At 43.8% G+C, this 13,364-nt stretch overlaps 1 protein-coding gene across 9 annotated transcripts in view; it reads left to right on the forward strand.

The window, feature by feature from the left end:
* LOC117723774 (microtubule-associated serine/threonine-protein kinase 4) overlaps positions 1–13,364 on the forward strand; it is a 349,397-nt gene that overhangs the window by 318,808 nt on the left and 17,225 nt on the right. For 6 of the 9 annotated variants that reach the window (XM_076916253.1, XM_076916254.1, XM_076916252.1 and 3 more), the window contains 7 exons: positions 981–1,103; positions 1,309–1,421; positions 3,351–3,478; positions 3,752–3,987; positions 8,207–8,407; positions 10,783–11,012; positions 11,730–11,852. In XM_076916253.1, coding sequence (XP_076772368.1) covers positions 981–1,103; positions 1,309–1,421; positions 3,351–3,478; positions 3,752–3,987; positions 8,207–8,407; positions 10,783–11,012; positions 11,730–11,852 — 1,154 coding nt within the window. The remainder of the gene's footprint in view (positions 1–980; positions 1,104–1,308; positions 1,422–3,350; positions 3,479–3,751; positions 3,988–8,206; positions 8,408–10,782; positions 11,013–11,729; positions 11,853–13,364) is intronic. The other 3 variants (XM_076916258.1, XM_076916257.1, XM_034523329.2) reach the window with 1 other exon arrangement.

Below are 13,364 nucleotides of genomic sequence, written 5' to 3' on the forward strand. Positions count from 1 at the left end.
TCCCTTTCCCATTCTGTCCCTTTGTACCCACAGAAGACAGGATGGGAGCCATGGATGACAGTCACAGAGAGAAGAAGCTACATCCCCCACCCCCACACCAAAAGAAAGTTTGACAGAGAGGCAGATCAGACCTCAGATTTGGTCTTGAGAACTCCTTCTTCCTGATGCTTTTCCGGTCTCCATCTTTGTTATCTGTTGTGGGTGTGCTGGGGTAGGCGGGCCTGTTCTTACCAAGTGACTTCCCTCTCTTTCACTGGGGTGTTGTGAATCCATTTTCAGTGAGCCTTGACCTTCAAACTTAAGTGTTTAAAGTCATTAAATAAATTTAAAAATCTCTCCCCAAACTACTACTACAATTATCTGGCAAACAGAAGACTCAACTTTAACCCCTGTGACTGATTTATGTTAGAAGAATTAAAAATCTGTCTAATCAATTTGCCATGTCCTTACTTAAGGATCTAAACCACAGAATCTAATTCCTCCCTATGTTAATGAGCAACCTGATAAAACTGAATGATAACCATTATATAATATTTAGGAAAAATCCATCATTTATTAACCTTCCCTTCAGAAGAAATCTTGCTGTAAGCACGTTTTGCACCTTGTTAGGATCCTCAGGGTTTGTAATGAGCCAGTCTGCTTTACAGCCAACATGCGTCCATGTCCCCGGGTTCAGTATAATGTGATTTTAAGTGGCCCTGTCATTAACCTTTGAAAAATGGAAGAAGTTGTAGAAAAATTAACAGAGAAAAATCTGTGCTATAGCAACTGCTGTTAGCAAAATCAGATTTCCTGCTGATAAATTATAGGAGGGTTTTTTTTTCCCCCAAGTTTTGGTTGTAAAAGGTAGGGGGAAGAAGCCTGTGCTTCACCACTTCTTCATTTCTCTGCTAATAAATAATCTTGAGTTGTTTGTGAGCCCAGTGCTTATTTGTACAGAGGGCGGCTCAGCCTCTCAGCCTCTCGTCTCTCCCGTCCAGGTGGCGCCTATGAAGTGAAACAGCATCGCTTCTTCCGCTCCTTAGACTGGAACAGTTTGCTGAGACAGAAGGCAGAATTTATTCCCCAACTGGAATCGGAGGATGACACAAGTTATTTTGATAGTACGTGCATTATCTGACATCCTTTGGCCTTTCCTAGATTTAAAAAAACAATAGTCCATCTCCAACTTCACACTTTCCGATCTCGTGCCTACAAAATTCTAGAAAGCTCCGTGTTGTTCTGCTCCAGGTACTCGCAGTGTAGTCCTCTCTGTTAAACACAGAACCTCTCTGAGTAACCCTACTGTTCCCAAACGTTCCTCCACAGCTCGGTCAGAGAAGTATCATCACATGGAGACAGAGGAGGAAGATGACACAAACGACGAGGACTTCACCGTGGAGATAAGGCAGTTTTCTTCCTGTTCACATAGGTTTTCAAAAGTAAGTGAGACAGGGCATCTGCATGTAGAATCTTGGGGAGGCATCCTGTGGCTGGTACCCAGCTCAGCTGGACTAAGCTGTAAAAGCAACCATCTTTTGTGGGGTGTGAGGTCTCCAGCACTTAAAACTCCCAGTTAGTTGGGAGAAAATGGTCTTATATTCTTGATAAGCAGTGGTTTCCACCCTATAGACTTTGGGAGTTTGTTGTCGGTTTGAGGCAAAGACGTCAATGCTTTGTCCTCTTTTATGATAGTTGTCAAGTGGTGAACTTGCTTACCTTGTCCCCCCAAGGCTGGGCTGAGAGCTAGTCTGTGGAAGCTTTTGTCAATGAGGAAGAACATAGATCACCATGTGCAGAGATCCCCCCTTAGTGTGACACAGTACAACACAGGAATTCTTCAGTTCTTTGCATGAACCCCACAGTTCTTGGGGTTGGGGGGAAGAACACTTGACTTTATGATAAGAAATTATTTTGATCAGTAATGGAGATTATAACTTCTATTGGAAAGGCAGCAGGAAGGCCACTCCAGAATTTTAGATAAAAGATAATAAAATTGATTATTGAGAGAGATCCCTTTTTATAAACTCAGGTAAGAGTTCAAAACAGACAAACAACCTGATTTTTTGGTAGGTTAGGAACCCAGGGATAATGGAAATAAACCCCAAGGGCACTCTACCTCCTTTCTGCTGGTCTCAGTTGCTACATCTTTGCAGTTGCCATGGCATTTTTGCATGATTTCTCCTTAGGAATTCTGTAGCAATTCGTGATTTTAAAGTACTCTGTACATTTTCCTGAGTGATTACCCAAATATATCTGCAAATCAGCCAGTGTTACCCCTCTGTTTATAGGACCAACATAGGGGCAGGATTTCCTGGGAGACTTACAGCCAGTGTGACCTGAAGCAAGTTTAACTAACATCCAATGGATACTCAGAACATAACCCGTCCTCTACCCTCTCAGAACCCCTCCTAAACAGTTGGCTTCTTTATTTTGGAAGGCATTTAATTTTTCCCAGCTCCTGTTCTTTATCCTCATCTTTTTCTAACTCTAGAGATAGGAGGAGGCCCCAGGCCCATTCCCATGAGAACAGTAAATAGCTGGAGGGTAACAATCAGGTGTACTCAATGTACTGGGCTCTCCACGCTCCCATTTTTACCTCTTTTACTCCTGTGAGACTGTGGTGATTCAGAAGTGGGCTAAAAGAGGCCTCTTTGCCTAAGCTGTAGTCTCCTGCACCAGCTACTATCTGACTGATTTGTAAGCCAAAGGTACCTGCTTAGTTCGTCCTTCTGCAGAACCGACCCCACCCTAAGTCCTAAAACACAGCATCTTTCTTTCTACCCACACTGAACCCCAACTCCTGACTGGCGGCCATCAAACACTTTTTCTTTTCTGTGTCATTTTCTCTATCTGGGTACTTTTTGAGCTTGAAGCCAGTCTGACATGTACATTGATCCAGAAACCATGAAGCCAAGCGCATCTGCGATTCTTCCTTGTAGATACAAAGTCCTTTGGTGAAAGGGGAGGCTCAGTTCAGCTCCCCACTCGAAAAGAATGTGTCTCCATACCTTGACCCTTAATTCTCTGGTGGCATGCAAACAACATTGTCAGTGTTTTCCACAACATGGCCCCAGTTCACACTTTTTTGGTTTGGTTTGGTTTGGTTTGGTTTTTTAGAGACAGCCCTGGTTATCCTGGAACTCACTCTGTAGACCAGGCTGGCCTAGAACTCAGAAATCCACCTGCCTCTGCCTCCCAAGTGCTGGGCTGAAAGGTGTGTGCCACCATGTGTGGGCCCGCCAGTTTCTACTTTTACTTCTATAGTCCAGTTTTTGTTGTTTTTATTTTTTTTTTTCCCTAAGACTTGGACTCTTTCTGACAAGCTCTTTTTAGATGTAGTTCGTAAGCAATGGTTATTTGCCCCGCAGGTTTTCAGCAGTATAGATCGAATAACTCAAAATTCAGGAGAAGACAAAGATGATTCCGAGGACAAGACCAAAAGCACAACTTTGCCATCCACAGAGACACTCAGCTGGAGTTCCGAATACTCTGAAATGTACGTGAGAAGCCTCCCCAGGGCCCTCATAAACAGTGAACTTCGGGACAGGGCATCCAAGACCCACCTCCAGAGTTCCTGCTCTAGTAGATCTCAGGCCCCCCTTCCATGTCCCCTGCTTGTGCTGACACTAGGTACCGTATCGTAAGAACCATTGCTCTAGACATGCATTGGTTAGGATTATCCAGCTTCCCCCTAACCTGGTTTCCTCAAGCCTTACCCTTAATTCTTTCCTGGAGGTGGAGGTGTGACTTGCTCTTGTTTTTAATTAAGGCAACAGTTATCCACATCCAACTCTTCAGATACTGAAAGCAACAGATGCAAACTCAGCTCTGGCCTGCTTCCCAAGCTGGCCATCTCGACAGAAGGAGAACAAGATGAGGCTGTCCCTTGCTCTGGAGACCCCAGAGAGGAGCCAGAGAAACCTGTTCTTCCTCCTGAGGAGTGTACTCAGGAGGAGCCCGAGGTCACCACTCCAGCCAGCACCATCAGCAGTTCCACACTGTCAGGTAAGTATGGCTATACTTGTTCTGCTCGGGCACCATCCTGTCAAGTGGCTCTACAGACTCAATGAGTCCCAGGCGTTACCCAACCAGACTATCAGGACAAATGTTCTCTCTCCTCCTAGACTTCTTTGGTGGTCCCACTTCTTTAGGGAAGAACTCCTAAGAACTCGGGTCAGCTGTCTCAGCTACATCCTTAGTGCCGAGCCTTACAGCAGACTGACCTGGCTTCAGTTGGACCTTGGGGGCACTTAACACTGCCTGCTTCAGTAGGGTCCTCTGGTAGCAGGCAGAGCCTGCTGAAGGAGCATGTCCTTGGCTGCTGATGCAAAGACACAGCTTGTAGAATTGCATCCAACTCAGAATGAGGGACAGTGTCACATGGACCAACCATCACAGTTACCCTTGAAAATGGCTCCAGTCATTTACATGATGAACTGTGGGCTCTCCCTCCAGCCCTGAGCTGCATGGTAGCATCATTGAAGGAGTTATCCTCTTACCTGATCAGGTACCAGACACACCATGTTGTATAGTCCCTTGCCACTATCTGGGTAGCAAAGTGCTTACATAGTGAGGTTCACAGGATATGTGTCAGGGGAGTCAGAAGTCTCACCATTGTTTCCCATGGTGTCTGACTGTATCTAAAGTCCTGCTAGAACAGAGTTGACTCTTCCCAGGCTGTGGCAGGCGGAGTCAGACGTTACTGAAGCTTCTCTGCCTGCTGGGATGAGAGATCCGGTGTCTAGGCTTCTCTTTGAAGGCACTTCTGTACCTTTGTGTGAAGTAAGCTTCCTGTCAATAGGAGCATAGTCTTCAGATGCATTTAAAGCCCTTAATACCCCATCATCCATTCCTGGCCCTTAACAGTGGAGGTGTTTTCCTTACACACCCAGACTTTGGCCTTCTTCCCTGAGAACACCCCGTTTAGGTGCACTTACAACATCAGTTGGTTTATAAAGGTTGTGCAACAGCATATCCATCTGCAAAGTGCAGGCTTATGCTTTTTTTATTTTATTTTTTTTTTTAAGCAAAACGTGGTTCTGACTTATAGTTATCATAGTAATGTTTTCATTATGCCATATTTGGTAATGCTAAACTAATAAGCATAAATGATTCTAACTGGTCCATCAACATTTTTAAACTTAATGTTCACAGTGAAAGATTTGTTGTGCTTTTTAAACCATATTTTAAAAAATCTTTCAGGTTAGATTTCATCCTCCCTAAAATGTTTGGATCTGTGGAGCTTTCGTACGTGCTTATAGTTGACATGGGAAAATAATACCGGCTTTCCTTTTTCTCTCTTTATACCTCGGTTCTATTTTCATGCTGGGTAGCCCAACTCTTTCTAACTATCAAGCCAGGATAATAGTGTTGTAAAAATAGTACAAGGACATCATATTACTCTAAGATTCCTGGCCATACTTACCTTTACTATTCAGAGCAAATATAGAGGGCTTGGTATTTTATATTCCTGGTTGTAGGGGTCTCTGTCTGGCTGTCAGTTGCCTTACCTGAACAGAGAGTATATTCAACTCCATTTAAAAGTTCTTGTTTACCATGTCTCAGTGTCCTACTCAGGACTCCTCCTACTCAGAAAGTAGGAGGTGAAGGGAGGGAGGGAGCGAGGGAGGGGGAGTAATGTCTAAGTGCTTGATTGATTGCTTTCATAATTAAAAATACCTGCCGAGGTCCTGCCATGCATTTTGATTAATAGAGTCAACCCAGCTTTTCTCAATCTGTCTCCCCCATATACATACTAAAAAATAATCAAAGACCTTGGGGGCTGCAGAGGCTAGAGGGATGCGTTGATTTGCTGACAGCCAAGGGTAATTAAGGAACCCGAAAAGCGCGGCTGTAGTAAAATTAAATTTGTTGAGGTTTATATTACTCCACCATCAAAAGGAAGGAACCCTTGACATTTAAAGAACATTAAGGTGACATTACGTGCCATTGGCAGAACGAGGCCCTTGCTCATGCGCAGTGCTGTACAATGAGGTAGCAGAGGAAGCAAGAAAGATGAGAAAAGGAAGTAAATACTGTGCCTAAAGCACAAGTTGGTGTCTGTTTCGTTTTTCTCCTTGACTACCTTGTGCTCGAACCCTCGAAGTAAAAGCTGTGAAATCATAGATGCAACGCTCCAACGCTCCCAACAAATTATTCACTGTAAAGAGACTCTGCTGTTTGTTTGCCCTTTTTCCTTTTCCCTTCTCCTGTCTGAAGCTCAGAAAGGAAGCGAGTCATCTGAAGCCAAAACTCAGCGTAGAGTAGAAACAGCCTTGATCCTGTCCTTCACTTATTGCTTTGAGGGAACAGAATACATGCACTAGTAGATGAAGTGGGGTTTTTCCAAGGAGGTGAAAGGCTGTTGATACCTACCGTAAGATTTCCAGTGGGTGTCGTAATAATTAATTAATAAAAGCGACAGCAGGGTAGCTACCCACCACAGTGGTTTATGTTCCCGAATGAAAGACAAACACACACAGCCTTTATATTAATATGCCTCAAACAGCACAATAGCTGGGCCACTGCCTAACCTCCAAGTGATTAATTCACCTCCTGCCAATAATCCAAGTTATTACTTACTAAATTCTATGTTCTGTCTTGGCTGTTCTAGACTCAGTTGGACAGTTTTCTAGACCATGCTCTCCCACACCTTCACATGGTGGCTATGCCTCTCTGCCCTCCACTCTCCTCAGGCATGGCGTCTGTCCTCTCCTCTACACTCTTTATCTTTCTCCCCCTGCTCCCAGTGCCAAGCCCGGCACATCCTAAAACCCTGTCTCTGTCTGCTCTGCCCAGCTATTGGCTGTTGGCACCTTTATTTACCAATCAGAACAACAGGAGCAGGTTCCCAGAAACTATATAAAGATACTTTGGTACAGTTTTTGGGGAAATATAATTAGCATTTGCAATACAAACAAGTACGGGTGGGTGTTACTGTGGAAGCCCAAGGATCTTTCCTATACACACAGTGCGGTACTAAGTATCCACGTCTACACCCTTAGACAGACCCAACGGGTGTGTGCCCCTTCACAGACTAGGGCCAGACAAGGGCTGTGTGGTCAAGTGGTATGTGTGTCAAACTACGTTCATTTAGGCCAGCTCTTGCCTAGGCAGAGAGTACTGTGTGGTCAGCATTTGAAGACGCGCTAGCTAGTCATTCAGAAGGTTACTTGCAATGGTATTACATACCATGCCTGCTCTATAGATCTCTGATAATAACATTAATGAGTTTCATGAGCAGAACGCTTAGAATATAAAATTATAGAATTCTAGCTTTATCTCAAAGGATGGAATCTAAGCTATTCGTGAGATCTGGACAGGAAAAAATAAAGTGTTTATTGGTGATTTTAAAACCAGAAGACATTTAGCTTGGTGAGTAAAGAGGAATTAGGAGCATGACTCACTGCTCAGGATGTTTCTGAGGGACTCATGATTCTCTTCCTGAGAGTTCCCTCACTCTCCGCCTCTGTGGCTCTCCATGTCACCACCCTCCTTCATGTTTCTATTCTCAGGCGAAAGTCCTAATGTTTTAACATGAAAACAACTCCACTGTACATTAGGGGTTAATAAACTGACAAAGGTGTGTCTTAGAGAAGGTGGAGGAGGATGTCTTGGAGGACCAGCGCGTGACATCGTCTAGATTGGAAGCCCGGAAGATGGGCTTTGCTACTGAGCAACGTCTTGGGTCTTTTCCTTTGAAACTTACAAAGAGCTTGGAGTGAAATCAGACATGGAAGGAATCAGAGATGTTTCGATACATAGCTGGCCCATGGTATCTTAGCAACTTGGGAGGAAGTGACACAGACACCTAAATGGTGTCCCCATGTCAAAAAGATCAGCAGCATCCATGGATCACTAGTATCAATACGAGGGGAGGCTATTGGGTTTATAAGATGGACTCCTTGAAGGCCCAGGGGAGGAGATTCTCAGGGGGTTCTGAAATACAGATGATAGGAAGTTAGTCTCCTGATTGAACAGAATCATTAGAAACTTTACCTGACTGTGCACAGGAGACTGACGCCTGGAAAGGTAGCTCCTCCACCTTTTCCTCCTCCACAGGATCTCTCTCAAGCCAGTGGTTTCTCACATTCATCCTGGGATGTTTGGATGAGGCACACGGGAGTATCTCCCACAGTTTGTCCGCCTTTTTCTCTGTCTTTCTGCCTCCACCTCTCCTATCCTAACTTTTCCCGAATGTGTTTATTCCTTCTTCTTTGTACAGTTGGCAGTTTTTCAGAGCACTTGGATCAGATAAATGGGCGAAGCGAGTGTGTGGACAGTACAGATAATTCCTCAAAGCCATCCAGTGAACCTACTTCTCACATGGCTCGACAGCGATTAGAAAGCACAGAGAAAAAGAAAATTTCGGGGAAAGTCACAAAGTCCCTCTCGGCCAGTGCTCTGTCCCTCATGATCCCAGGAGGTAGAGAGACATCAACTCGCATGAAATTGTGTGATTTGTGCATGTGCTTCCTCCCCTCCTCCCCCAATCTGGAATGCTGATTGAAATGCAAAACTGCATGAGGCAATCACAATCACAAGTGGGATCCCAGGACAGATCTCAAGAGCTGCTGCCTACACACCTGTGAATTTCCCCTCCAGAACGTCTGGGGTAGCCAGAGAGCATGTGCATCTCCATCTCAGTTCACATTCTGTATCTGGGGAGGAGCCTCTTGAATGTTTCTTTCTCATGAAGGCGGGTTTCATTTGTTGTCTTGAAGCCTTTTCTCCCCACGAGCCAAATAATGAATTTCCCTCCCTGGGATAATTCTTCTGTAGACCACGTACTGTGTATGTACTTTACAGAGCTGTTTACAGCCATGTGTTGGAAAGCTAGGTATGCTTTACTTCATCTAATTAATGAGGAAACACACACAGAATGTAAGCTTTACATTTCTGGAGATGGCAGAGACTGTCTTCACAGGAGGTAGTGAAATGAGATGTTTTCCAAATCTTGAGGACCGAGCTTCGCTTTCTTTGCTAATCTCTGTCCTGTTTTTGGAAAACGCAGACTTAATTATGGTTTTGTTGGGATTACTGTGTTTTTCTACAACTTAGTTTGCATCTACTGATCAGTAAGTCTGGAGTAATTCCCCTGGCAGAGATGAAATATACACACTGGTGGTCATGATATCATTCAGAGGTGGGGGGAGGACTGGAAATTGAATTATTTTATAGATGACATGTATTGGGAAGAATTCAAATTGTATAACATATCAAAGAGACTACTTAATTTTTTTTACATTTTTATTTATGCACACAAAAAAAACTGATACCACAGTATGTAAGTTCCTTTGCTAGGAGACATCCCATTGAGCTCCATAAAGCATACACTTCCTGTCTTTGTTGTCTGTATGGTCATGCATACTTCAGCGGTGCCCCCAGTACCCATGTGTATCAGTTCAGTGTGGGCTAGTCCATCTGTACAAGCAGGTAAAGTAGCCTGCACTGTGGAAAAAAAGGGAGAGTTACACCATTTGTAGAAGAAAGGGAGACCCACTGAGTGGTTAAGAACGAGAATCCTGTCCTTCCCACAGTTTGAATCTTAAGCATCTGTCTTGTCTTCCATTCACATGTCATGAAGGTCTCCATGCACCAGTGATCTCTTTTTTACCTGGCCTTTGGATTAGACAGAAAAGTGAGTCAATGTGGCACATGGACTCAAAGTAAAAGAACACTTGCAGTGATACACTTAGCTTTCCTCTTGTTTGGGCAACAGAAGACTTAGAACACATGCAGTATAGATACTTTTACTTTACAGTGACCACACTGGGTCTTGCTATGCCCTTGTGAGTCTCCAGTATTACCGGGCACCTTGTTGCCTTGTTCCTTGGAACACACACACACACACACACACTTCATGGTTTGGCTCTGTCTGCAATAACACTCAAATAAGTTACAAACAGTAGATCTGTTGTTCTTGGCTGAGATGCCCATAATAAAGGCCTTAGCAGATACAATGTCTTGTTTCACATAGACAGCATGTCTTAAAGGTTCCAGAAACAGTAACCCTATCACCAGAGGCAGAACCCTCATAGTCTAATTATTTTCCAAATACTTCTTTGAATATTGTTACCTTAGTGGTTAGGTTTCAGCTTCCAAGCCCCAGGGAATACAAATGTTTGCTTTTGCAACAGAGTAGAGAATGGTATTTGGGGATGTGAGCTGATTTGCTCTTAACATGTGTATCTGACCTTCCTTACCCTTGAAGAAACATTGTTCTTTGAAGCTTCTGTGTGAAGAGGAGTAGCTGTAACAGTAGTCCTTTTTCATAGTTAAGTTTCTCAATTGAAACAGTTAATATGTTCTAGCTCAGTAATGTTACAAAAAGCAGCTGGTACTTGGTCATTGTTTCCCTGGCCTTATGTGATTGGAGAGTCATGTTAAATTGTTTAGTACACAATTTGGAGAAGAGTATTTCTCATTATACACTCAGTCTGCCCTTAGAAAGATACACTATAAACACAGGCATCTATAAACTACTTATTTCACTGAAATAATTTAAAGACATCATAACCAGAAACATCTTTGGGTATCAAAGCTAAAAAAATCTTGATTTTAGAGTATTGACTGAAACATTAGTTAAACCTGAAGCACTTCTGATATCCCCTCGTCAGGCTTGAGTTTTGCATCCATACCAGTTCAATAAAAGCATTTTCTGCATTAGTTCTCATTTTGCTGATAGAAACCAAGGGACTTGTTTATGACTATTCTTTGTTTTCCTGGTTCTGGTGGGGCTCCCCATGGGAATAGTGGCTGTGTCCCAGATCCACTTTGATGCTAGCTTCTTTGTTGCAGATATGTTTGCTGTATCTCCATTGGGAAGTCCAATGTCCCCACACTCCCTGTCTTCAGACCCTTCTTCTTCGAGGGATTCCTCTCCCAGCCGAGATTCTTCTGCAGCATCTGCCAGTCCCCATCAGCCCATCGTGATCCACAGTTCAGGAAAGAACTATGGATTTACTATCCGAGCCATCCGTGTGTATGTGGGAGACAGTGACATCTACACGGTGCACCATATTGTCTGGGTAAGAACAGAGCGTCTTTCTTGTCCGCTTTCCTTTCCAAGTAGCCTGGAGTATATGCCTGCTAACTGAAGCATAGTTTGATCCTGATGTGTTTTCTGTTTCTGTGGCACTTGGGACCCATTTTATTTCCCTTTTCATGTCTTTGTCTCTATTTCTGTGGCTGAATTGGGTATAACCCACATTAGTCATTTTTTCTAACTCTGCCCAGGTTAAATAATTGCTCGCCCATTCTTATGTACCAATCTGGTGAACATAAAGACCACCTTCTTTGTATCCCTATATTGTCCTTTAAGTATATATATAAATTTTCAGTTATGTGTATATCTGAGTACAATAGGCCAGAGGTCCTATTTAACCCCGAGCTGGAGGTAAGAGACAATCGTGAACTACCTAGCATGGGTTCTGGGAACTGAGTTCAGATCCTCTGTAAGAGAACTGTGGAGGCAGCTCTCCAGCCCCTATCCTTTGCACTTTTTTTTCTTGCTTTTCAAAAATTACATTCTCGCTCACTTGATTTTTTTTTTTTTTTATTTAAGAAAACATGGAAATTCTCCTGTTTTAGAACAATATTAGAAAAGAAGCCATACCTTTTTCAGTCCGTATTAGGAGCTTAGGATCATTCCCAACGTGACTCCAAATATCCTGACAGAAGAAACAGTAGGCATCTGGGTTGTAATTTATTGGTTTATGAATATGTACTCTCCCCTTGGACTACAGAACGTAGAAGAAGGAAGTCCCGCGTACCAGGCAGGACTGAAGGCTGGGGACCTGATCACACACATCAATGGAGAGCCGGTGCATGGACTGGTCCACACAGAAGTTATCGAGCTCCTGCTAAAGGTACTGTCTTCCTGTGTCCTGGCCATGCAAAGGGAGTCAGCCGTGAAGTCAGCTTCTCTGTGGTGTGCCTGGCTCCATAGTCAGGCCCTGTTGTGGCCCGAGCTGCCCCACACTTGGGGGCCAAAATGTCGGGGACCGCTCTATCAATATTGGAACCTGCACTGCCAAAAGCCTTGGGGGCTAAATTGTTAGAGCCTGCACTGCCCCAAGCTGCTCCAGTCCACAGGTCGGGGTTCAGCAAGAGAGAGAGTGAGGACTCGAAGAATGGAGACCAGACAGAGTGATTCAATCCCGTTTGTTCTTCAGTTTCTTCTTCTCTCCAAGTCCTGAGTTCCTAGTTCTAGTTGCTAGTCTCTTTCCCAGTTCCAAGTTCTTTCTCCAAGTGCTAAGTGCCTAATCCCTAGGTGCCTGTCTCAAGTGCCTAATACTTAAATGTCTTTTATGTCTCACTTCTAAGCCAGGCCTTTAAGTCATGCCTTTAAGTCATGCCCTTAGGTCTTGTCTCTAAATCTGATCTCTAAGTCACGCCCTTAAGTCACACACCTTTAAGTCTCACACACCCAAGGAAAGATCCTGGGTATCTAAAACAAGATGCTATCAGAGTGTGCTCAGCTGTTGTAGGCTGTTGTAAACAAGTCTCTTGTCAGGGTGTATGGCTCAAGATGGCTACAAGCATGATAGCCGCCTTCTGTCGGCTCCCCACAAGGCCCACCACTGGAAGGAATGGAGTGGTCAGAAGTCTGATGGAAAGCAAAGCAATTATGACCTCTCTGGTTTCATGCTGTGAGAAGGTGTCCTTGAACCTACACTCTAACTACTTCTGCTTCTCACAACCATCCTACAGAACATGAACTCTCTTTTTTTTATATGCCTCACGTAGTAGAATCCATTTGGGACTCACCAGTCCTAAGGGTGAACGTCAGTAGATGTTATTCTAGTATAGGAGGAGACAAAGTACAGTGTAACTATGAAGGCAGGTGTAAAGGTTCTAGGAGTTGGCACTCCTTTGAAAGATGGAACTTTAGATATATTTACATGTGCCCTAAATGGTTAGTGGAAGAATGGTCCTAGCAGTTTCATGGCTCCTCTCCCTCCCTCTCCTTCATATGCCTAAGTTAAATTTCCATGGGGGATCACTTCCTACTTAAAAGGAGCATCAAATGGAGCCTGTGGCACCAAACCCCAGAGAGCAGGGACATAAATGGGGAGCGCTGCACATTTATCCTCTCAGGCAAGCCTTTGTGATTCTTGATTTGCCTCGTGCTAACCCAACCCCAGAATATAAAGTCGAAGATACAAAGATAGCTGAACTTGAATTGGGTTTTAAATTTTTCTTAGGAAAAAGCCTGCTTTGTCTGGGGTGAGAATCACAGTCTATCCTTACACAATTTTTAGATTACCTCTTATTTTGTGACCAGCTAGAGAGATTTCAGCATCATCAACAACAACAAAAAACATCATTAGGGAGACACAGGATAAATGTGTACAACCGTAAGCCCCTATGCATGGATT

The sequence above is a fragment of the Arvicanthis niloticus genome, chromosome 19, assembly GCF_011762505.2.
Source record: "Arvicanthis niloticus isolate mArvNil1 chromosome 19, mArvNil1.pat.X, whole genome shotgun sequence".
In the NCBI taxonomy this organism is placed as follows: domain Eukaryota; kingdom Metazoa; phylum Chordata; class Mammalia; order Rodentia; family Muridae; genus Arvicanthis; species Arvicanthis niloticus.